Here is a 26,514-nt window from a genome sequence, read left to right as displayed (position 1 = left end):
CAACTGCACTTTGCCAGGTATAGCAAATCTGTTGACAGCACTGGATTTATCATTTACTGTTAAAGGAGAATGGAAGGATTCCCCACGTCCCTAATCCAGCAAAACAAATATCATTCTTTAAGCTTGCTGCACAATATCCTGTGTTGATTAAAAATGTAAGTTGGACTATCCAAAATGATTCAGTATCTAAAAAGTCCAAGGTAGTTGAAATGAGCTTATAACTTTTTATGTATTTTATGCAAATGCTAGGCTTCCATGCCATGTATCTTCATTATGTGTAGTATTTAACCAGGGGGGATATCAAGTATTTTTCCATGAACTGCAGCACGTTATTAGCTCATGGAATTTTTGTTTCAGTGTGTCCTTTCATCGGTGAAATATACTTAGCTGGAAATTTATTCAGTCTGAGTAAATGCAGATGTGTTTTCTCCCATATGATTAAACATTGCTATTTACTTCATTAATACTTCATTCCTTAAGCCACTCTGCTGACATTAATGACCTATTTCATACTACTTCTGCAATAGGTATTAGTCTGCTCAAAAAAACCCAACAAACAATTGGCCTTATGTGAGTTCAGTAAGCCTAGAGGATACTATATATAAAATATGGGTAAATGGTTGCAATATGAGGGGATAAACGCCAAGATGCAACTAATGTTCCTCCTTCTTTTTGCCATGTGAGAATGCACTATGAGATAACAATAAGGGCAAGCTGCAACTGTTATAAAAATCATAGGCTAGATTTAGTTAAGGTCATTATTTTTGTGCAGGTAATAATTAGGTTTGAAAGAAGCACCCCATACCTATATCACTACCCCACTACAACCGCCAGAAGTCACTCCATGTTCCCTTGTGCCTACTGATCTGAAGAGTGTGTGAGCTAGTGCCGAGAGGTCTGGGCTCGGCCCAACCCAGCTCCCTGAACTGAGCACATCTTCCAACGCTATTTCATCCAAATGGAGTACAGTCTGTGCCCTTGATGGCTGCTCCACAGTGGGAACCAAAAGTACACTCAGTAGGAATGGCCAAGAGATTAGCTTCAAAAGTGTACTAAACTAAATTAGTAAGGATGTAAGTGACTTTTTTGCCACAGGTCTTGTGAGGATATATCCAGAAAGACTAGATCTTTGTCAGCTGTGAGGAGAAACATGTCCATGTATATATATTACATACCTTTTGAAGTCATGGCTGGTTGTCTGAAGCAAATTATTTGGAATCTGAGATGTTCTTGGTGTGTACATTGGCTCAGTTGCATTTATTCAAGTCAGCAGAGGTAAGGGAAAATACTTTCTGAATTTACTTCCCTTCCCTTATGTTTTTGAGACATCAACTTGCATGCATTTAAAAACTGAGTTAGATGGAGAGTCCTACCGATAATGCCAGATACAAAATGGTGGATTCAACATGACTCGCTTAGTTCTGCTCCACAGAGGACCCATATATAGTCAGATCAGCTCTTTGTCATACACATAACGAGGCCACCACACCAGCACACATAGGGATTGTTGACATAAAATGTACAGCTATCCCATCCATACATTGCACTTGTGCTAAGCTACCAGGCTGGAAAACCTGATCAATCATGACCTAAAGGAGTAGAACTATAGGCTGACTGTCAGTTTTTTAATTACTAAACTGTCTTCATCTCAACCCATGATTTTTCTTGCTTTCACCCTTCTGAATTTTCCCTCCATCCTGCTGAGGAGGGTGCAGGCGGCTGTGTGGTGCTTAGCTGCCTACCAGGACTAAATCACAGTAGACTGGAATTGAAATAACCTCGAGACATATAAGGAATGATCAGAAATAAGTATGATGGAGTTCAGTAAGGACAAGTGCAAAGGAGAGAGAAATAATCACCTGCAGATTAACAATGCAATATTTCTGCCAAAAGAGCAGTTCAATATTTTAGAGAATCCAAACCAATATACGTCACCTATGTCATACTCTGATAACAGAAGCAGGCGTACTAGGATGTGTTAACAGGCATGTTGTGCATAAAATGCATTAATTGTCTGCAGTGTGCAGAGCAGTGGTGGGGCCTGAGCTGGAACACTCTGTCTGGCTTTGGGCACTGCACTTCAGGAAAGATGTGGATCCATTGGAGAGAATCCAGGGAAGAATAACAAAATGATCAGAGGTCTAAAAAATATGACCCATGAGCAAAGAAAGACTGAAAGAACTGTGTTTGTTTAGTCTAGAGAAGAGAAGACTGAGGGGAGACATGATAACTGTCTTCAAGTATTTAAAAGGTTGCTGCAAATAGGAAGAGAAGTGGCACTAGGACAAGAAGTAATGGGCTGAAAATGCAGCAGAGGCAGTTTAGGTTATATTATTAAGAAAAGCTTTCTAACTGCAAGAGAAGATAAGCATTGGACTAGCTTGTGTACAGGGATGGAGAATGTCTGTCTTTGAATTTTACTGGGATTCTTGGGGGCTTGTCACATGTAGCATATGTACCCCTCACGGTATACCAGTGATGCAGGGCTCAGAGTCCTATGTGCCACAGTTGCATACTGCTTTGAAGCGATGCATGGCACAGTGCTGCTTTATTGGTATTCAGGTAAGGAAGACACTTCCCAATTGTAATTGGTAATTATTTGCAGAATTTTGACATGAATTTGCAATTGCAGTTTGCAGTCTTATCACTGCTTCATAGTCACTTGAGTTTAACTCTCCTGAAATAAGACAAGAACAAGGATGGACAGGTTCTTGAGGTATTTCTGAAGCAAGGTTTAAGTTTCTAATCCTGAAAAACCCTTCCTTTGCTAGCAAATTTTTAATGGAAGGATTTTTTTAAATTTCAAAAATAATTAGTTTGTGTTGAAACCAAATATGTTTAATTCAGAATCTTTTTGAAGTTATTAATAAATAGTTACAGTAAAGTGACCACATCTTACAATCTTAGCAGAGTGGTTTTAAGCGATGTATATTAGAAAAACAGCTCCTTGATTTAGAAATCATACTTACTCTCAAAAAGTGAAAAGACTTATTGTTTTACCCTAATTTCAGTTTTATTAATCTATAGTTGATAATGTTGATATTAAATAGTATTTAAAAATAGTCCTACCTCTGGAAAATAAGGAAATTAAACTAAAAATAAGTGAATTTGTTATCTTTTTTCCTGCAAAAATTTGCTATGCCGGAAAAAATGGTTCAAACGTCTTCCAGCATAATTTTGAATATCCGCCAAACAGTAGATTTATTTGCCAAACATTTTAATACAATATTCCCATTGGGACTCAGTCTTTCAGAGAATAAATTGGTGAAATTAACTTTTCTTATCAGTCTACGGGATTTGAGAGAAGCAAGGTTGTCTGCCAACACGCAGTGGAAAGAAACAATATCAGCTAAATTGTCTGGATTCAAGTGTTCTTCCCTTCGCCCTCATCTTGGCCAGGAAACACATGAAGGACTATAAAGAGGAGGGGAAGAAACTGTGTTTTGAAGAATTTTCCAGATAATATAATCTTGACTGTATGCCATTTCTGCTTCTTTTACTTTCTTTTTCATTTTTCAAGACCAGACACTGAAGGTTTCTTTTTTTCTAAACCAAATTTTCCACTCTACCTTCCTCCACTTCTGGCTCCTGGCTTTGTGCACCAGTTGTCTTCTGTCACACAAACATATACAAAGTGTGCTTGTATGTAATCTCCATTTGTGTGCGTGTGCTTGGGTGCTAATGTAGCCTTATCAAGCATTCAAAAAGTATGTTCTCACTCCTGTCTGTCTGAAGGCCTATGCTTCTGTAATTTGGCAGAAAGAGAGCTTCTGTTTTAGCCAAATTATATTGATTGCCAATGAGAAAGTGCTGTTTCAATAAATATTCAAAAATAAGGATGCAATATTTGTAAATAAATCGCATGAATGTAGCAATCTGAGTTTTGCTCTGAGAATGAAAAACATCGCTAGCAATAACAAATGCATCTCATGCCAAAGGGTGGAATAAGGTTCTGGGTGCTGTTAAAATAATAGTATGATGGTACAGCTGGAACCACCGGGGGTCTTGCATCTACGTGATGTTCCATTCACTTAGGTAAGATTCTTCAAAGCTGAGGATCTATTTCTTTGTGAAACACACTGCTAAAGGAAGTTGTTTCCAGCTTTTAACGTGCTCTTTTATAAAGGAGAGCACCAATTTATTTCTGTAGTACAGCATTCCAATGTGATTTTTAAGTGTTTAGTGAATACTATTTCAATTCCAGTATTCTCAAGGTATTAAAAAAATCAGAAAACTACTAAAATAAATCATAAGGAATCAAACTAAAACTATGAGCTTTTAATTGAAGTAGAAAATACATGTCACACATTGTTCCTACAAAAATAGAATTGCTGTTTGGTTGGTTTCTTCTGTTCTCCTATTAAACCTGGTATTTAGAAAGATGAAAAAGAAAGAATTTCTTCTTTGTCCTGCAGGAATACTGCATTGTTAACACAAACTTCCTTGATCCCTGTAAACTTTTGCAGATTCTGCAGATTCCTCACCGCAGGATAACTGTACTGTCAGAAGCCTGCACACTGCAACACTCTCCTCTTTATCAGAAGCAGGCTGATGTTCCACTTGTGTGGATGTGTGTGAGCCCTTGATCTTTACGTGTACATGGGGTTCCACATATGTATTTTTCTTTTAAATTGTTACTAAATGATGGACTGTCTGAAAATGCATATAACCATGCAAGTGTAGTATTTCCTTACAGTGTTGTAGTTTTGAGTGTGTTCTTCACAAAGTCTTTGTACAGAATTACAGTAACTGAAAATGTAAACATTGCTTGGCCATTTATCCATACTGAAATCATATGAATATTAAAATCTTAGAGCTTAATGTTTCCCCAGCAACATCACCCAACTATATTAAATGAATGTGCTATTTTATGTGTCTCTTTTTGTTAAACTTGTACATTATCGAACCATAAAGTCGGAGTTGGGGTGGGGTGAGGTGTGTTTTATCAGTTTTATGGTTTTCTGTCATTTAATAGTTGCAGAGTGATGAACTAATTCATGGGACTTCAACAATCAGATCCTTTTCTTTTTAGTGAAAATGAGCAATTTCTCATCAACTGCAAATAAAACAATACTTGGGTTTTGGATGGATATAAACTATAAAATATACAATCTTCTCTCTTCAAAATGTTATGTTCAGTTTTTCCTTCTGCTGTTTGCATTTAATAAAATGTATTTATTATTTTTGCAAGTAACAATAACCAAGATATTATTACAGCTTTCCGTAAGTTCAGTAAATACTTCATTAAATATAGCCTTTTCATATATGTGTTGGTAAGTTTTCCAATCCTATATTAAATGTTCAAATAGTAATGATAAAATAAATAGTAAGTTTATTTTTTTAGATTTATTTATCTCTGGTGAATGAATGAAATTAAGATTAAAGATTTACCGTAATGCATACGCTGATTGTGTAATGCAAGCACAAATATTCAAACATGTATGATTATTACAGATGGCTACATTTTATATATTTTTGAAGCTAGTACTTCACATTTTCAATTCTAGCCTAGAAATACATCAATTGTAATAAATCATAACCATATTCTGCATTTAGTTTTTGTGAAGTATTATTATTCTAATAGCATTTTAGACTGGAAATTTCTTCATGTCATTATCTGGAAGTACACTGAAAATTGTGTGCTGTATAAAGGACATTAGTAGTTTCAATGCTGAAAAATTTCCAAGTACATCCAGAAAAATTATTTTCTTACATTTTCTATTGCATGAATTCAGGTATCCATTCAGAGATTATACTTTTGTGGGACTTGATGGCTCTCTCCTAAGCCTCATGAAAAGATCACATTTTTGCACTTTTATGGGGTTTTGTGTTTGTTCCCGCACCCCACCCAGCATGAGCTATTTTAATAATGTTCTAGGCAAAGATACAAAGTTTGGGATTTTTTTATAATATATGTTTTTTTGGATTGTGGGGCTTGAAAATCAGTCACAGGAGGGACAATAGTTGGTGAAATGTTTTTTTTTTTGGGGGGGGGGAAATGTGTGCGTATAATGAAGAAAGGCTCTATTTCTTTATCATACATTCTCCCTAAGTTTTACTTCTGTCAAGACTGATTTTTCTTTCCCTTTCAAAACTTAGGTTTAAACAAATGGTCCATTTATGAGAAATGCATACGTATAAGAGGCATCTTCCTGCCGTCCATTCAGCTAGTGAAAGAATGGAGTACTTAGGATCTCACCAAGAAGGGTACATAGATGCTTTTACAACGTTCTGTTCTTCTGTCCATCTGCTAATGAATATAATTTGAAAGGAAAACTGGTGCTGTCTGTTATAATAGAGACTGACACAATTGTAACCGTAACTACTGATACATACACAATTTGTGGAAACAGTCACTTTTGGGGTCTGATATTTTCCCAGGCTTGGTCTCTGCTGAGGAATTATTTATTTATTTGTAAAAGCTTACACGAAATGTGTATGGTTTCAAAGGGCTGGGAGCACCCCTGGAGTGCCGTGAAGGCTTTGATGTTGCAAAGGCAGCTGAGTCAATTCAGGGCTAATAGCTAGATTGTGCCCTCTCATCCCACCGCCAAAGCCTCCGTGGTCAGCGAGCTGCCTTTTCAGCAGCTGGCTAGTGGTGGTTCTTTCAGGTTAGTGGGCTGGAAAGCAATGTTAGCCTTTCAGACTACTCCCTGAGCTCTGAGCATAAACGCTGTGGTTTTTCGCTGTCTCTAAGACCTGTGCATGGACCCAGTGTGCTTGAGCAAATCCAAGCACAGCCTGTCGGGAAAGCTGCGGTGGTGGTGGTGGTGATCCAGACAACAGCTCGTACATAAATGTGGCATTCCATGCTGAAGCATTCCTTTGATGATACCACCGAGATGTACTGTGTTCTTACCCTGTCCTCCTCTCAAATGCACCGAGCTGGAATTCTAAAGGCAGTTTAAGGAAATCCTTTCTATAGCATGTCAGCTTTTCACTTGCCTGGGTTCTCTTAATATGTACTAAATGTATAGAATGAACCATGCTGTTTATGGACATCAGCTGAATTGAGTGCTGTTGGGTCCTTAAAATTTCCATTTCCTGATCTAACGATTAGCTGTGTACACATTTGCTTTTGATATTAATTTAATCCAACAATTATTTCTATAGGCGGATATATCATATAAATGAGTTTCCATTACAGTGGCAGCAAATCCTTTCAAGGGAAACATTTGAAGAAGGGGGTATACAATAAGCCCTTTTAAATCATATTCCCTAAAATGTGTGAAATAGCAGATTGCAACAATTTATATTTGGTGTTTTCTATCTAACACAAGTCCTATTGCATTTTTTAAATAAAATCTTCTCAATCCTAGTAATTTTCATTTTTAAAATCTTAGAGTTCCGGGTTTACAAAAACAGTATAAATTCTGTCTTTTCTAGTTAAATCTTATTTATTTTAGATAAACTAGCATTAAAGTCTCATGATAATTCTCTCTCTTCTGTCAGTTGCAACTTATTTGTGCTAATAAACAATTAGAGAGCACTCTGTGTCAGATCATCTAAGATGGCATTGCATCTGTCATGAGGCTGTTCTGAGGCTGATTGTTATTTTTCACTGTAGTGCATTCTTTAATTTGCTGACCTTGCTTACTACAAGCACTTCTGTAGTTTCACAATTGCAGTTTTTTAATTCATTAAAATGAATGATTGCCATCCAAGTAATACCAAAATCATGACACTGCTCTGTACATCGGAGATTGCAAAGTACTCGGTTTACATTCTTGAGCTAGTCCCATTTTAAGACACCGATCATGGCCTCTAAGCCTCACAAGATCCATCAGCAAGTGGGACTCTTAGAAAATTCCAAATCTGATACCATATATTAAAACTGTGCAATGATTAGTTTTCTGGTTTTCATGACATCAAGATGCCCAGCAGACAGATATTCATAGAAGAGAATTCCGCTCAGGTGGAGGTAGGGAGTATTCTGCTGAGTCCAAAACCAGATCTTCTGCATGTGTAAAGTATCAGGTGCCAACTTAAGTACAAGAAGGGACATAAAATATATTTAATGAGTTTGGGTCCTCCAAAACCTGCAATATAGCTCTGCTTTGATACTGTGATCAACAAAATTATTTAGCAGCTCTTTTGACTTCCGTGAGACAGGATTAGGTACTCTGTCATTCATAAACCTAAATTCACAGAAGAATAGAAAATAAAGGGTATTTCTTAGATTGTGCTTGAGTCTTTTTGGCCTGCTTCATCCATAACAGTCACTGTCTTTATAACTTGCCAAATTCAGAACACAAAGAGTCAACTTCATTTTATTCTCAGGAGAGCAGCCATGGAATTAACTGTCAGAGAAAGGTGAATTATTTATTGATGGAGGAGATATCAAAATTCAGATTGGGATTGACTTGTCCAATAATAGCAGAGGGCAGGGGCACAGAATCAGAGCTATGAAGTGTCATGTCAGCGTGGGCTTCACACTTTTCAGGTGCTTCATTTAGCTAATTGATCAGAAGTGCTAAGGCAGTTCACTTTATCTAGGGATCTGTGAACATGCTGTGGAACTGTTTGGTTTTAGAAAGCCCTGTAAACCAGGGGAAGACTCTTACTTTGGCTGCACATCTGCCAAGCACATATATTATTGTATTAAATTCTTAAGTGCCTATGGTTTCACAGCAGGTTTGTGGCAGGACTGGAGGAAAGAATCCACTCAGCAAGTGATTTCTTCCCCTGTTCCTCCTCACTGACTACAGTTTCACATTCAGATGTCTCATATAAACCAGATATATACCGAGCGACCTTTCCTTTATGGAATGTGCTCATGTTGATCATCTGTAATATGAAACATTTATTCTTGTTCTCATCTTACTGTTAACTCCGGTCTCATTATAAATTTTCCAAACTTTTACAAGAGATACGGAATCAGACTTGTTACATACATGAATTTGGCAGGTCAATAGCAACCTCGCTCTAAGAAACAGAAGATCAGTTGGGGTTTTTTATTATTTTAGTGTTAAAACTTTGTATTGCATATTTTGATGCGTACACTTGTATGCACTACTTTTATGCACATTATAGCTAAAGGACGTGGCTTTAAGTGCTGAACCACTGTCCTGCCTGTTATATACGGAGAAGAAAATTTGCCTCATATAGATCACACAGGTTTTTATTATAGTGATGCAGTGCTACAGGCTGCACAGCCTTCACACAGGATTTATTTTTATGTTTTTGTGGAGACAAAAGGGTTTCTATGAAATGCTTTGCTCTGACTTCTGATGTATTTGTGTCACTTCATACATCTGCGAGAAAATGCAGTTTGTGTCTGTGAAGCACAGGAGGGAAAGAAGAGGTTCTAAAGCAGTTTAAACTCTGAATTAGATACATTTGTAAAGCTCCCCAATACAAACTGATGAACACTATTTATTGTGAAGGCTTTCACAGTTTGTATTTGTGCTGCAAGACTATAATTATTTATAATACCCTTTAATATATCGGTGTGATGGCCAGTGTTATAAATGTAATAAAGGTGAAAAATAATATTGTCACGTGCTTTGAGAAGTTTTGTAGATAAACCATCTGAGCTATAACAAAATAGTCTCAGTTCTGGTTTGGGAATTATATTGGTCAAGTACAGCAAACTGTTTTTATAGTTTACCCAAGAGTTTCTGATACACCTGAAAAAGTCAAGTTCATACTCATATACTATAATTCTTCTTTTCTGAATTAAAGAATACAAGGATTTGTTTTACTTTGGGTAGAAATGCAACATATTGGTTAATTAATTTCCTTGTTTCCTCAAACACAGATCTGCAGACTTCAGCGTCACTTATCAAGAGGAAAATACCAACAGAATGTCTTTTCCAATCAGCCTGTCATGTTTGTGTCTCCTACCAGTCAGCCACCCTGCAAAAAGCTAATTGAACTTACACAGCTGTCAGGAGGGAAAACATGCAAAGCCTTACATCAGGCAAAAAGCTGTATAGGACAAAATACAGGAAAGAAGTACCGGGAAATAAAATGTTTATCAGAAAAATGGGTATTAGGTAAGACACTGAATTTCAAGTCATATAAAATATTGTGTAATATGTATTAAAAATTGACTGTAAATAGTTCACTAAACTGAGGTTATGGAGAGAAGAAAATGGAACAGACTGCTACGGTTAGGTTTTCAGGAAGGTTATCTCCATGGTGAAGACTTTCTCTTACAACTGAGAGTGCTTCATGGTGGTCCTGGTACTCACCATTGTAATTTTACCAAGGACAAATTTCATGCAAAGATTTTCAAATTTATCTTTTTTATGATTGTTTCATTTAAGAGCAAACTAAATTGTGGGGAAATCCCCATAGAATAATTTCTTTTCTAAATAGCGTTTCAATTTTAGATGTAGTGAGGAAGATTTTTAACTGGTATAAACTGGCACACCAGTACTGAAATATGGTACTTAGCGCCCTCTGATAATCTGTCCTGAATTATATTATTTATCTTATGTCTGAAAGTCAGTTTTCTGCAGTCACTATTTCACTTGTGAAAAGTTTCTTTTTAAAATCTGCTGTTAATTTTCTAAGGGTTGTTAGTCCATTGCCTTTCCATTATGGACACCACCGTGCTAACAGTTACCTGTCTGCAGGGAATCAGACGTAAAACTGCAATGTCCACACCCTCAGAGAAAAGCTTTTGATAATCCATGTAGGATTCACAGCTTCCAGGCTGACACTCAGTCTCTCTTTCAGACAAGATAAGGATGTTTTTCAAAAAGGGACCTTTTACATGCTGGAAGTAGAAAGATTACATTTTCAGCACACGCTATGTCAAACTCCTCTCGATAGTGTCTCACCCAAACTCCAGCAATAAATGTACTACATGAATTGATATTACATGGGACTAGCCAAGCAAGTCCTAATCTCTTGACCATTAATGCTATCAGATCATAACAACTTAAAACCTGAAAGAAAATACTACTAAAGAAAGGAAAAGTGAGCCATAAAGGAGAAATACTCATCTAAATGCAACGGCTGTTTGATACTTTCTTAAAGTATAAGATAAAATGTGAGGATTTGAGAGAGGGGCGTAAGAAGGCAGCACTGTTATTGTGCCTTTCTGTGGCTTCAAAGAAGACTGAAAGAGCAAGTGTGGCCCAAAAAATGTAACCAGATGAGGAAAAGAGAGGTTTGTGCAAGACGTAAAATATGAGGTAGTAAATGAAACACAAAAGGCTCACATAGTAGTACTCCAGTCATAAATTCCAGATGGACAAAGGTAATGATCTAAAGTGGTATGCAACTTATGTGGCACGTCCCACTCTTTTACTGGTCTCACCGAGTTCTGCCTCAACCCAGCTCCAGCATCTCATGAGGTACCTGCAGCTGGACAGGCCACGCACAGCCTGTATCTTGTGTATCTGGCTGCTAATGAAAAAGGACTTTGAATTCTTGGTGCCCTTTACAAATTTCTCAGTTCTCTTTTGCAGTCTGATGGTGCCTTTTCTGATTGTTATGTCCTGCTCATGAGGCACAGTTAAGCAAGCTCCAGGTAATTTTACTGATTAATATTAAAATGAAGGATTTTATCATCAAAACTCAGAGAAAAAGAAGTATTTCTATATGGTACTTTAAAGGAAGGATACAGGCCTTTGAAGCTCAGCCCCTTTCTCAGCAACTCTTTATGTAATAGTATGAACAGTGTCACCTATAAATTGCCATCATAATCAAATAAATCAAACCAGATCTGAAATTTTGTCTGTTCTTTGACAATTCACTGTTGCAACCCAGTTGGTTTGTGGCTGCTTTCTGCTGCTAATACCAGCTGCCAATTAATTTTCTCAAAGCTGACCACAATAAAAAGCATATAGGCAGACACTACAGCACCTTTGTTAAACCTATGTAAACGGTAAGTGCTTGCGGTAATATCATTTGACTGCATGTATTGTCTCTTTCTCTGGGTTCTCAGCTTCACCAATTCTGTTTTATACCAGAAAATGCTCTGAAGTATATTGTTGCTTTATAATCTGTTTCTTTTACATTTTATCTTAAATAATCCTGGTTTTCTATTTCTTGTAGATTCAATCACTCAGCATACAATATGTCCCACAGAAAACTACATTTTTCAGCTGTGAGGTAACTCAGGAGCTTCCATATGGTTGTAAGGCAACAAGCCTAGTTTGGAGTCAACAAAAAAAAATAAGCTGCGAACAAAATTTTGAAGAAAATGCAAGTTAGATATTTATAAATACAGGGAAATGTTTTCTACATTTTTATTATTTGTACAAGTGTTCACCTTGTGAAATCTTAAAGCTTTTTTAATAATGCATTTCCCTAATAAAAGTCATCTTGGTTTTATTTATTTGGTGAAGACCTTTGGACCTAAAAGTTGATTGAATTATTCACTGGGAAGAGATGGAAAAATATTTTCTAGTCTCTAAGCAAAGTTGATTGTGTTGCAGTGCAATTAAAAGATGTGGATTCAGTGTGGCTGAGGGTGCCTGAGCTAGATCTGGTGTAGCCAGCAGGAGCTGTGATACCAGTGCAGATGCAGGGATCCTGTCTTGGAGGGCAGCTGAAGGCCCATGTTGCCACATCTTCATGACCATTGCTAATTACGTTTCTTTGGTAAAAGGATAAGGTTGTCCATCATGCTCAACTCATCTCCTGGTGTAAACTTGCACTTCTAAATTGGGTTTTCAAAGGTAATTGAAGCTCAGTAATTATGCTCAGATGCATAGTTAAGGTATTTATTTCAATGCCTTTAATTGAATTTCAGTCCGTGTCTACCTTACATCTAGGCTGATATCATAAACAGTTACTGATTCTGACTCAAATGAATTAAGACAGCACATCACTTAAGTGGTAAAATCTGTTGAAAATGAAACATCTAATTAAATCCTTTAGGTATGCTTGAAAAATGTATGCAAATGTCTTCAATGTTAAATTCCTCTTCAACCTCTGGTTTTGTTTTTAGCAGGTACCAAGTAAGATTTGTATGTAAAGTATGTTGTGTAACACTTGTTCATCTATAAATGTACAACCTACTTTAAATATCTGCAAGGTCCATCAAAATGATGTGTCATCCTCATAGAGATTAACATATTATCATGTAACTTAGTGGCAGCACGTAACTCACACCTTTCAAACTCAGCGCTCCCCTCAGAGTACTGTCAGTGTAAGGCAATGGAAACTCTACTAAAAATAATGACTTCAAGTTAATATTATGGAACAATCAAGGTACAATGGTTTATAAATATTGCCGTTCTGTTGCATTGTTCTAACTCTTGGGCTTTTAGGGATTTGGATGTACTATTTCTGTAAACTTGAGGTTTATACAAATCTTTTCCTCAAAACAAGTTCAGCAATATCTGGGTGGCAGGCTTGTTTCAGGCATGCATTGCATTTGTATAGTTGCTCTGTAAAATGTTAAACGTACTTAATGGAAAAGCTCCAAGTTATGGTTATTTTATGGAAAATTAACTGAGCTTATTTTCAGAAATATGAGCACCTGTGACTCAAAAGCTTAAGATCTCATTCTCAATATCTAAGTGCTATATACCTGGTTTTAGTATATTAATTAGAAAATATAATTTACTGAGGTCTTTTCCTTGCTTAGTTTTCTGACATGCACATTTTTAACAGCTTCTTGGCTAGAAAAAGTATGTTTGATACAAAAATTTTTATGTTTGTAGAAAAGTTGGTAATCAGGTCTATCTACAAATTGTACAGTTTATAATTGAAATTATTTACCTATTTACTGCAGAGCACTGGTAACATGGTATCACTCTTCATCCTTAACCTCATGAGCCCTTTTATTAAGAAACTGGTTTCCAAGTAGTATGGACTAAAATATAAATACTTAAATAGGTTGTGACATGTGAACATATGCTTCTCAGTAGATAACAGAGTAATTTATTTGCCTTATATTTCTTAACTTTGAATATTACAGCCTCCTAGTTTCTTTTGTAGTCATTTCCTAAGCGTACTACCCATAAAAATCTGTCATTATTGATTTATATAATATAAGACTCCAAATCAGCTTTCTCATAAAGCTTCTTAAAATTAATCTCAGCTATTAAAATTGCAAAATCTTGGATCAACTTGTTGGTCTTTATTAGTCACACGTGTAACAGACTTGAAAATGAAAAGTCTAATATACGTTTTTCTAAATTAAAATGTTTCAGACAAAACAATCTGTCAGTTTAGGTAATTTCATCTGAAATTATATGGTTTGATAGAAATCCCTGTCTATCGGCTGTTCTTGCAAAATTTATAATACACAGGTAGATACAGCCAGCAGGAAATTAAATGCCTAATTTTGGTCTGAGATTAAGGGCAATAGGAGCGCTGTCCATCCGTACTGACTGTTGCTTTGTAATAGTACATAGTGAATACAGGAGAGGTTAAAACGAAATCCAAAGCCTAGCATGTTGTACAGGCAGCAAAAAAGAAATACTATTTCAGGTTTATAGCCTGGAGTCTTTCACATGAACAGCTTCTGACCTACGTACCCTAGTGCAGGTTCTCAGCCCCCTCGGCTCGGAAGTTGGAAGGCACCTTTCTACCCAAGACCTCAACAGGAAAAGGCGCCAGCTCTGGTCATCCCCTCAGTAAACCAGCACCAGGGGGAGAAGGATGAAAAGTCATCAAATGATTCATTTGTCGGAAGAAATGTGCCAACCAAAAAAACACTTGTACTTGATACGAAGGTCCTAAGGACAGGAACACTCAGAAGAAAATGCAGAACACTCAGCAACATGAAGCATCAGTGATTCGTGGGTAGTTTCAAGTCAATCAGCGCTAAGATCTTTGCAACATACAGCGCTTCACAGGTGTTCTGCCACAGAACAGCAGAGCCGCGTGCTCTCTCCTCTGCAAAACAGTACTTTGCTCACCTTATCAGGAATCTACGTTTTTTATTAATTCCTTTTTTTCTCTTAATCTTTTTTTTGTGGAGGAGAGATTGTCTTAACCTTACCTTTTTTATCCTGCGTAAATATTTTTGCCACTCATTTGTAAAAATTACTTACCTTAGCTGCTGTCTCTCCTTTTCAGACTGCTCCTGCACCCCTGCTAAAGGCTACCTCTAACAAAATCACATTAGCATGATCTTTCTAAATTAGCTTCATTTGATTAGGGATCTGTTTAAACCAAAATAAATTGAGATCCCCAAATAAGTATCATTCCTTCCTTAGATTCACATTAGCTGAGTTACTTTTAAAAAGCCATTTAACTCCCAGTGCACATCCTATTTTAACTCATTTTACTTGCATCAGCAGTATAGGTGATATCGCTCGGATGCCCAGACCACCAATATCCTTCCCCTCTTTCCTCTCCCAGAGATAAGAAGAGGTTTTACCACCCTCTGCATAATTTACTGGGGATTCACATTAGCAAATGCAGAAATACTGAGGACAAATGCAAGCATGACCTTGGAGAATATGTTGCTTAAGCTGTGTCAGAATGGTGGCAGAATTGGTGTCCTCTTCAAGGGGTATATCCTTAAAAATAAAATGGGATCCCAAATAATTTCTGTATAGTGACTAATAATGTGAGATTGGCTAAGGATGTGTTGGAAAGCAAGACTGCCAGAAACTTGTAAGTGCGTGAATCTCTTTTTTGCCCTTTCTCTGCTTTTGTAATCACTTTTGGATTGCAGCTGCATTTGGGGTGTGTACACCTAGTGAGTAAAAAGCCTCTAAAACTTTACAGTGATTCTAGTATATCAGCCACCTGGTATTGAATTTTTAAACTATAGATTTCTTGAGCTGGTTTTATATTTCTGGATATTCTCCTGACTCAACTATAGGCAACTTTTTGGAGATTGTTACTTTTTAAATAAAAATAACTGGTAAAAAGTATTGCATCACTTGATTTTTTGTGTTTATAGTTCCACTATAATAAACTTGTGTTATCTTAATTGATCTGTATAGAATGTAGTTTAGGCATGACTGCATTATGTGGTAAAGTGTTATCAGCACACACAGCACTGGGAAGCTGCTAGCACACATGCATTTTTTTTGGTGAAAACTATAATCAGCTGAGGCAAAGGTGCTTTAAATTAGTATTTCTGAGCAGGAACTGTAGCTATGTGGAGCTATGTTTCTAATACCTCTAGAGCAAAAAATGGAGGTATCCCAGAAACAATGTCTAGAAAGCTGATTAAACTAATTTTGTGCTCAAGAATGCCATACAACCCTGGGAAAAAAAGTGAGTATTTGCTCAGACTGAAAACTGAAAAGCATAAAGAAGCCTGTGTTTGTGCCAGCAGTCTGAACTTCTTTAATGACGCATCTAATAACAGAAAACCAAATAGATGTAGTCCTACTGCATTAAGCAGCTTTACCTCCCATCTCCTTTTATTTCTGATCTCCTTTTATTGCTGTATTTCAGAATGAGCTCTTTGCTTGATACAACCAAATAGTGGGCTCTGGAACAGCATCACCTTTACTACAGCATCATACAGCAGCTGACAATAAGGTAGTTTAAAACTGCCAGTAGTAAATAAATAACAGCTGGTGTTGAGGTTATCAGCACAAGTGCTTGCTATGAGCTTTTGCTGGGAGCTAGCAAAGCAGTTTTTCTTCTGTTGATACAGATGTTAAGCAACCCTTTAAGCACCCAGGAGTGGCTCAAACTCCTGTGCAGGGCTGAGGTGTTGATAGGTAGCAGCCAGGTATGGTGCAGGACTGCAACTTTCTTTGAACCGCCTGAGTCAGCATCCTTCAGAGGGTGATTTGTGGCATAGTGCTGAATGCAAACCTCTCCCAGCCTGCCGACATGCCCACCCCTTCCTCGCCCCTGGGAATCACGAGGTCATGCTAGCTGAACCTTCCTACGACTTTTCCGTGCCAGCTTGTCTTGTTTGCCTAGTTGCTTCTGTTGTCTGGAAAGCACCAACTATCACTACAGACAGAACCACCCTGGCAGGTTTATTTCCCAAGGGGATTTATCAATGCCCACAATGTCTTTCATGTTGTTCTTCGATACTAAAAAAAAAAAGTGCAGCTACATGTGAGGCGGGGAAAGGATTGATACTACCAGTCCAGGCAGGTTTGGGGTTTGCTTGGGGTTTGCTTTTTCCTTCTTCATGACCGATTTTATGGAACTATGTAAGGCTTTTAAGAAAAAGAAAACTAGGTCTTTAGGGAGGAGTGTGCAAAGGAAGGTGGTTTCACAATATTATTGCTGTGACACAATCTTTTGGTAACAGGCAAAGCAGCTGAAGCTGAAACCTGGAAAGTCTTTTGTAAGTGGTTACTTTCTGCAGTACATAGGACTCTCTTAAGACCCTAATAGTTCAAAACATTGGATAATTAAATAAATATACTTTAAAAATTGCAGGAGGAGATAGCTTTACAATTGAAAACTGTTACAGACATTATCTCATGTCTAAATTACAATGCAGGATGTTTACACACAAAAATCAAAAGCATGCAGCCTGGAGCGTGGTGTAAGTAAGGATGAAATAGCCTTGTCAAAGATGGAAAAAATTTCCTTGATAAGGACCTTGCTACTAGGCAGTAAAGTACTGTCTTCTGATGAACAGAAACAAGAAAAATCCCTTCATTCATAAAGAAGCAGCACACCTTTCATAATACACAGTGACTGGGCATCATCTTTTCCTCTTTCCTAGTCTTCAGAAATAACTATTTCTTATATAGTGCCTACAGATTCCTTAGTCTTATGTCAATCAAGTTCATAAAACATTGTCTGTCTAACAGAAACTTCAAGATGTATCCTTCCCTCTCTGCCGGAACTGCTGCCCAAGCCCAGAATTAGTTTTCATCTTGACTGCTGTTAACCTTCCCTCAGTCAACACTTGCAATATCAGTTCCTCTTATCCACCAAACTCCTTTTCGAAGATTATTTGTGCAGTTCTTTGTCATCTTTCCTATTTCATTCCCCTCGTTTCCTGCCCCTTGTTTCATTCTTCCAGTTCATCAACCAAAACCTTCCTTTCTCTTCTGAGCAATCATCACTGTAATCCCAGCTTCCCTATCAGATCTGACATGTACCTGCTTTTTTATTCTAACTCTTTTTTAATTAAAGGATACCAGCCTTAAACATTAAATCTTGGGAGAAGACAATGGGATGGGATGGGTAATAACCATTTCATGTTTCTTTTTTTCAGACATCCCTTTTACAAGTTACTGTAGGTATCCATTGTGCAGTCCTTCATCCTCTGCTTGTCCTACTTCAAAGCTCTCCTCTTCTTTACCACATGTAGTACACTGCAACTACCTGGCTAGGGCTAGGCAGGTAGAAAGCTATACTATGAGCTTCTGATGGGTCAAGAACTGTATATTTGCTGTTGTATTTAGATGATATTACATCTATTCCAGCCCTCTGGTTTATCTGCCTCCTTCACATCTTCCCAGAGGAAGCTCTCCAGCACACTGATGTATTTGTGACCGGACAAGTGCCTGGGACCACCAGGCTCTGCCTTGCCATCAAAATGGAAGAAGAGTCATAACAGAAGTGATTCCCATCATATTAAGGTAAGACACAGGATACGTACTTTGCACAGCCCTGTGCCTCTTTTCAACAAACAGCAAACACTACGTGTTATGCCAGAAAGACTATGTAGACTCAAGCTGTATGCAACATACGTTACATGCTTGAGCCTTAAGTTACTTTTCAGGCTTTCTTTCAATTCAGGTAAGGCTGTTTTTTTCTTTAGATCATTTTTAGTTGTTAACTTGGCTACAAGTATGGGGAGAAGTAAAGAAAAAACACTTTCCAGATTTTCTGATCTGGGGTAAAGCATTCCAGCTCATTCACTCACAAACCAGAAGTTCAGTCAGGGAAAGTTTTGCTAAGTAAGTAGTCCCTGAGATCTGGAGGTAAGCCTAAAGCCAAGGTGGCAGTATGGAAGGTGGCATGAACTTAAATGTTCTGTGCAACACGTGGGTAAAAATAAACCAGCATCCGAAGTGCTGCATTATACCCTTTAAATGTTAATTGAGCAAACCCAGGGTTTTTCATTTTAACAGCTGCAGGGAGGATAAAGGTTTTAGTTCAATAAATGAGAAAATATGGACCTGCTCTGATTATAGCCTAATTTGTCAATTCATATGAAAATTCAGGCACTTGGAAACAGTACTACAAGCTCGCAGATACTTGACCTCTGTGAAGAGTCTGACTGGTCCCTCTGCCACTTTTAATGTGCACTTGAAATCTGGTGCTCCTCTTCCCCCCCCCCGATGACTGGATATTTCTGAATAACTTGAAATTCACACCCACTTGAAATGCTGACTTGGGAATACACTTTTTTGGACACATGCTTCATCATATTTCAGCTGTACACAAAGATAAGCATTTTAGAAGTTTGGAGGCAGAGCATTTCCTCCTACAGAAGAGAATTTATATTTTCCCTGACATTGCCCAGGCAACACAGGCTTGAATAAAAAATTGACGCTAAAAGCAGAGTTCTCTAGTCTGGGAATCAACACTGTTGTTTTATTCCCAGCTACATTCAGTATCCTACTTGACGAAGAGAAGAATGTCCTTCATAACTGCAGGGATGTTGATTATATTTTGATGACCCATACAAATGCTAGTAGAGGGCATGAAGATGCAAATTAAAGAATCTGGAGTTACAGAGCGATCCAACTTGAGATTCACTTTTCCCTGACTTTATCCAGCCTTTTCTCCTTCTGTGCATTCTTGTCCTCCCCACCTCACACCCACCCCGACACACACCCGCACCCCCTGCTCTGTTATGAGTAGTGGCATTTCATGTCTATTATATTAAAAAATTGTATGAGAGACTGGAACTCACAGTCTCTAAACAGTACTGTCCTGAACAGTATCATGGTCACTTAGCTACAGAATCAGATCTCCTCTTCTGCCTTCCCATTTGAAATCTTTTGTATACATAGAACAGCAGTGATGAGCCACACACAAACTACAAAGCTATAGAAATCTCATGGGAGATATAAGCTTGAATCTGCCCAGGCTAACAAGGGCTTGGTACCCCAGCCTTCAGTTCTTAGATGCCTTTATGAGAGTTACTCATACCATCTACTTTGCTATCTGACGTGCAATTTAGAGCACCTAAATTAAAAGCCTAGGTGAGCATGAAGACAGAAGAAGCAGGAAGACTCCTAATAAAGGTTGTCTGAATATCCAACTGAAGTTTTCCAGGAGATTATACCAATGAAGAGAAGTGTGTATCTCTGAAAGCTTCCCCATAGTGTGTATCTCTGAAAGCTTCCCCATGTGCCTAAGTTAGAGAGCTAAAGGTACAAGTAACCCAAAAGGTATCTGCCCATAGAATTCAAGAAAAGTTCTTTACTTCCTGTCGGACCAGCAGCAGCTTCCTTTGCATTTCCAAGCATGCAGATATGCAGTTCTGATCTCCCTGTATCTTAAATGGGTACAATACATGTTGAAAAGGCTTAGAGAGGGGCAGCAAAGTCAAACAAACAAAGTGGTCTCTGTATGAGAAGTGATTGCATAGACTGGGATTCTCCTGCCTTGAAAAGAGATGGCTGAGAGGGTGATGTTGCTCTTCACACAAAATATAATCAAGCTACGGAACATACTGGCTGTTAAAGGTTTATACAGATTTAAAAACAACTGGTCACATTTAAATCAAAATATTCTAGCTCAGGAAGTTCCTGAGTTAGGATTTGTTGGAGGGTGAACAACTCTGATGAATGGCATGGTGACTCCCTTGATCTTGATGGGACCAGTTCCAGGTGCAGCAGCTATACAAGATATTATGCACCTTCCAAAACTAGTTGGAAGCGATGCATATGATGAGCTACAATGGTTTGCAATACTGCAGAAAGACAATATCCTTCCTGATTATGAAGCATTACATCTGGTCAGGGCAGCGATGTATTGTGCATCTGTGACTATGACACAGTTCAAGGAAGCTAATGATTGCTAAGTCTGCTATGGCTTTGTTTGTGACTGTCACCCTGAAATAGCACGGGTAGAATCTTATGAATGTCATACTACCAACCCTGGATGTGGAAGTCAGCATCCAAATAATCTTTGCAAGCTATATTTGTGGTCTTATCATTACTGCATGAAGTAAGGGGTGCCTTCCCTTTCTTGCAGTTCTTCCCACACTGCTGAAAGACCATGCCTTCTCATATCCCGGGCACAAACCTGTCACCCTTCATGGACCAGAGACTAATGCAATGGGTGTATAACCATAGGAAATGACTAGCAAAGTAGTCACCTCTGCCTCCTCTAACTCTCCCGGCACAGATGCCATGAGCTGTTCTTTGTGGCATACAATGAGTAGGAAAGCTTGCTCACTTACAAGGACTCCCAATACAGTTGCCAACCATCTCCATGTCTTTAGTCAGAAAGGGGTATGTGCTGCTGCTGCAACTACAGCTGTCCCAGGGAAAGCGGAAAATGGCATATTGCTCTCACTGTGCTCAGAGGCAAACAGCAGCCTGGCACATTCTGCAATGCTGTTCCTTGCAGTGGCTGATTTTAGCCCAGACTTACCTGTAGTGTAAGCCATTCCACAGCACACGGGCTCAGGCTGAGCACATGTGCAGTCCTGCAACACGAGCAAGAAGCATCTGGCTGAGAAATCACTATCAGGTGCTTTTTTGATTTGCTGCTGTTCACTGGTAGTGTTTCCCTTATAGCTGAGCCTCTGCTATGAAGTGCTCAGATTCAGTGCTACAGCTTGAGGAATTGCACCCACAATGAATCAGCTTTGGAAAGAACAGTTTTCCTGTCTACATGGCTTCTTAGTTATTTACACATTCCTAGTAATGGCTAGGAACCATTCAGTGCTTGAATTACAGTTCTTCACCACACCACCCACCACCCCCAGAGCCATTTTCTCAGTAGTTAATGGTAGCTACTGATTAATACTGCTCCTTATATCTAAAATAGTATCAGAATTCTTTCCAATTAATCAAAGAATATTGTTCTAGGTACCTTTAGGCAGCAGAAATGCTTGAACTTATCAATAAATAACTGAAGCCAGGTTTATCAACTTGATAACTTTTTGCTTTTGTATTTTTGGCAGAATTAGCTTCAGTTACTGAGGTAAGAAAATCCTTTCTTTTTGCAAATCAGGATCAAGTGCTCAGTGGCCTTAATTGTTTTTCCAATTCTATCTTAGTAGCTGGGCTCTGTAAAACCAGCAATTCACTGAGGTGGTTACTACTTTACTCCCTAGTAAGACAGGATAGATATTCTTAAGCTACACTCCGAATGCAGACTTTCAACTTCCAATGCAGAGAAAAAATTGTGTACAAATGTATGATCCCAAGTTATACAAGGAAAGTACAAATACAGGGGTCTCTCTGGAAGTCTGGATCGTGCAAATCAAGTGTGGGAAAATGCTAAGAGCTTCAGGTCATGGCTGACATTTAAACTCAACACCTCTGCTTCTGTGCTGCTATTACTGGTAGTCAGTGACGTAAAACACTGCTTTGCTGTGGGCTTGATATTGAGATAATTTGTAAAATGAGCTATGAATATAGCTATATTTACAGACTTAATAAACTCTGCAGAATATCAATATGAGTACCTAGAAGCAATGTTTCTTTCAAACTAGCAGAGCTGTGCTTTTTGGTATGACTTGCGCAAGGGAAGTTCTAATACCTGCCTCTTCGCAGGTATGTTCTATCCCATTGTTACTGCTCATGGTTCAGGTAACTGAACATAGCTACATTTTTCAAGTCAGAAAGTTCCAAAATAAATTTGTGAGGTGACTTCCCTCCATACTTTATTTTGTTGCACCAGAGAGGGTCAGACATGCTTCATCCTTGGCCATTGCCTATGGTCTCCTTACTAAGGGGAAAGACCAACATCTGAACTGGATCAGCACAGGCTCTGTCAGTCCACAGCTCCTGCAAAACAGGCTGGTGGTCGGCTTATGGACAAATGATGCTATTTATTGTCCATTCTGTTTTTTAAATATGTTGCTGTAAAACATTTTTCTGTCTTTTCAGGGGGAAAAAAATGATCTCAACTCTTGATGAATTTAAAGTTTCAAAAAAAGGAGGCACACTGCAATAGGAGAAATGAGTTTGAAAATACCCTTTAAAAACACGTAGCGTTGTCTTAGAGAATGCTTGGAGTAATATACATATGGCTGCTAATAAGACTGTAAATGGCTGCATTACTGCCAATAAAAGATGCCATCTGGTAGGTCTGCTTATTAAAACAGGTTTGTCTGCAACCTTTTAAGTCTGTTTTTTCTTGCTGTGGGAGGTTGCTGAATCATTTAAAGAATCATGGCATTGTTAATAAAATTATTTATGAAGTTATCAAAAGGCCAGTTGTGATAGATTAGATCCTAAACTCAAGCCACTCCTAAACTGGGCTTTGACTTTGTCAAACTTTCACCCCAGCTTTGGTCACCAGCCCTTCATACCATGAAGGGTAGTAGAAGCATGAATGCATCAAGTCAGGCTCTGATGGCTTTCTTCTTCCAACAGTGAAGGCTGGGGTCTGACCTGGGGGAGTTATTCTGTGCATACATCAGCATGTGATTGCAATTGCATCTGTGAAGCCTGTTATACCTGAAGAAGGGGAAGGTGGGGGGGAAAAAGGATACCTTACTTCAAAGAGTACTTTTTACCCCAGGAAACCTCTTTGTCCACTCCAGTGTGGGTTGCTACAGAAATATAGCCAAGTTGTGGGAAGTAAGGTAAGATAACAGAGAAAGAGGCAGGTAGTTTGTACATGCACATACCCACCCCATGTTGCTATTCAAAAAGATTGCAAGCACAAGGTAAGACAATATTGACACCCAGTGCAAACATGCTTCTACCAAAGGCTGGAAGGACCCACAAAAGCACCAGCAAGCAAAAATCCATTTTAAGTAAGAGATTATCACTTACCTGAGTAGTGGCATCACCATGCAGCAGCTCTTTACTGACGCTAAAACCATGGCAAACTGCAAATCATACAACATTTAAAGACACTTGCACAAATTTCAGTATTAGGCAGGACCAAGGAGAAGCTTGGCCTACAGCAAAAATAATAGACAACTCTCATTTGAAACAAGACATTTAAATCCACTATTCAAAGGACAAAAAGTGAGTATTTCTGAAGATTTAACTAAAAGATAGCTCTTTCAATACTTGAAATAATCCATTTTTCAGTGATATTAATTGGAAGATATTCTAGTCAGGCAGAGTAGTAAGTGTTGGAAGATAGCAAAGGGGGTTTTAATAATAATAGTAATACTTTATGAGGTTTGGGTTTGGGGATTTTTAAAAAGACAGTTGATTTTGCACACTGACTTCATCAATGAAGCACAGCAGTGGGAAAGCATGCATCACAGTGATTTGATGTTTGACATTTTGCAGGTTACAGTAGGAAAAGCTTCCCCTTAAATGTTTACTTACATTGTGTTCTTTGATATGATGTTTTTGTAGTAATGAGCTGCATTTCATTGACTTTCTCAGGTTGTACAGGACCTTTATGTTTAGATGTCAGCTTGCATCTGCTGGTTGTGTTCAACTGTCAGTAGATTGGTAAAGAGACGTAGCAGTGATCTTTAATCACTATGGCAAATCCAGGCTTGTTCCAGACAATTTTGACAAAAGCATGAAAAGCTTTAGACATGATTTATTTCTGAAATGTTAGTCACACAGGTGCTGTGAGGATAGGGGGTGCCAGCCCATCCAAGGAACCACCACTGCAACCCAGCCCACTGCTATCCACGTGCAGCCAATCCCAGCTGCTGGAGCTTCAGGGGAATCCCTGCCACAAAGCACAGCTGGGAATGTACAAAATAACACTCCTGGTGATACCCGGCTCCTGCTGATGCCTAGGGGAGCTCACTGAAGAAAAGGCTCATGCACAGACTTCCAAGGAGTGAAAGTGTAAAAAGGCTCGATACACCAAAACAGGTAAAGATATGGCTCTAACACAGTGGCAGCTGGTGTGGGTTTCCTCTTAACAGCCAGTATGGATAAGCCTCTGTGGAAGACACTAACTCGCTGTCAACATCCACAGCTGAAGAGCAAGCGTGCGGGGCCTGACCACCCTCTGGCATCAGGAGAAGTCGGCAGGTGCTAAGGGGCAGCCTCGGCTGCCACAGGGCCCCGCACGGGAGGCCTTTCCTGCTCGCACAACATGGCACGTGAATTTTGCCCAGTAAGTGTCTTTACCTCGTCTTTGACTTCACCAATCTCAGCTAGCTCCATCCCACACCCAAAAGTCACGTTTAATGTAACCAAAGGATAAAAAGCGTATGTAACTTTTTCAATAAGATTTCTGACTTCACCCTTTTAACCCAAAGAATAACTATAAATAGTTTATAATGTCTGGGATTTCCACAGCCTAAGTGCAGCTATAAATAGTTCTAAACATTTTCCCACTTCATGCTTTTGAAAAGAACATTCTCCACTTCCTTTCTTGGAGAACCCCTGGGAATAAGGCTAGATCACAGCTCAGAAAATATGTATATTAGGAGAGTTTAGCAAAACAGAGCTAACAAAGTTGCTAACGGCAGCTCTCAAACTAATTTCGCATAAGGAAAGGGTCAGGCGTCCTTTGCAGCAAGTTCATATTCATAATTCACCCCAGGGCGCTCAAGCCAGCCATTTGTGGTATGTCTCTATTCACTCAGCCCATCAGGGTATTTTGAGGGGTTGTTTGTTTTTGCAAGGAATTCGTTGTTCTCCAAGCCTCGCAAGCAATGGCAGGATTTATTTGTATTTACTTGAAGTACGTGTGTGTTCAGCGTTTGGTATTTCAGACGCTAAAAGCAGGACACGTCCCTTCGGCTTATTTTTACGCACGACTTCAGCAGCCCCCCGCAGACGCCTGCCTGCTCGGCGCGGCGCGGCCCGAGCCCCACGGCCCGGCAAGGGCCGGTACCAGCCGATCGCGGCTCCGCGGAGCCTTTCCCAGGGCGGCCGCGGGCGGGCGGCGGTGGCAGGGCCGGCTGCCCGCGCTGCGCCCCCCGCCCGCGCTGCGCCCCCCGCCCGCGCTGCCCGCGCTGCGCCCCCCCGCCCGCGCTGCGCCCCCTGCCCGCGCTGCCCGCGCTGAGCCCCCCGCCCGCGCTGCGCCCCCCGCCCGCGCTGCCCGCGCTGCGCCCCCCGCCCGCGCTGCGCCCCCCGCCCGCGCTGCCCGCGCTGCGCCCCCCGCCCGCGCTGCGCCCCCTGCCCGCGCTGCCCGCGCTGCGCCCCCCCGCCCGCGCTGCGCCCCCGCCCGCGCTGCGCCCCCTGCTGGCGCGCCGCGGCGGCCCCCGGCCTGCAAGGCTGCCGATCCGGGGCCGCTGCACCCGGCCAAGCCGCTGCACCGAGGGGCGGCGAGAACGAATAGGAATCCCCTTTTTGCGAAGAGTAAGGCAGTTCTGGAACGAGCTAGGAGCGGGAAAGCCGGTCAGCCTGCAGCTCGGGAGCGGAGGTTTCCGAAGGAGAAGGAAAAAAGGAGAAAAAAAAGGGCCTGACCTAGTGGCAAATTATGTCCTTCTGCCAGTCTGTCCTTCGTTTCTGCCATGTTGCCTTTTTTATCTTGCCTTAAGTCCCCACAGTCCTTTCCCTTAGAAAGCTCTAAAACCTCAGATATCTATTTTACCCTTGATGTGAGGATCGTTGAAGTTGATGATCAGAAAAGACTGGAAGTTGT

At 39.6% G+C, this 26,514-nt stretch overlaps 1 protein-coding gene across 1 annotated transcript in view; it reads left to right on the top strand.

Moving 5' to 3' along the window:
* Window positions 1-15,781, top strand: part of MCPH1 (microcephalin 1) — a 135,572-nt gene extending 119,791 nt beyond the window's left edge. Inside the window, 2 exon segments of the mRNA XM_056343376.1 lie at window positions 9,761-9,998; window positions 12,013-15,781. Of these exon segments, the coding sequence (XP_056199351.1) occupies window positions 9,761-9,998; window positions 12,013-12,068 (294 nt within the window). The 3' untranslated portion in view covers window positions 12,069-15,781.
* The last annotated feature ends 10,733 nt before the right edge of the window (window positions 15,782-26,514 follow it).

The sequence above is a fragment of the Falco biarmicus genome, chromosome 6 (assembly GCF_023638135.1).
Source record: "Falco biarmicus isolate bFalBia1 chromosome 6, bFalBia1.pri, whole genome shotgun sequence".
Classification (NCBI taxonomy): domain Eukaryota; kingdom Metazoa; phylum Chordata; class Aves; order Falconiformes; family Falconidae; genus Falco; species Falco biarmicus.
The sequence above is the reverse complement of the archived record's forward strand: the minus strand, read 5'-3'. Positions and strand labels throughout refer to the sequence as shown.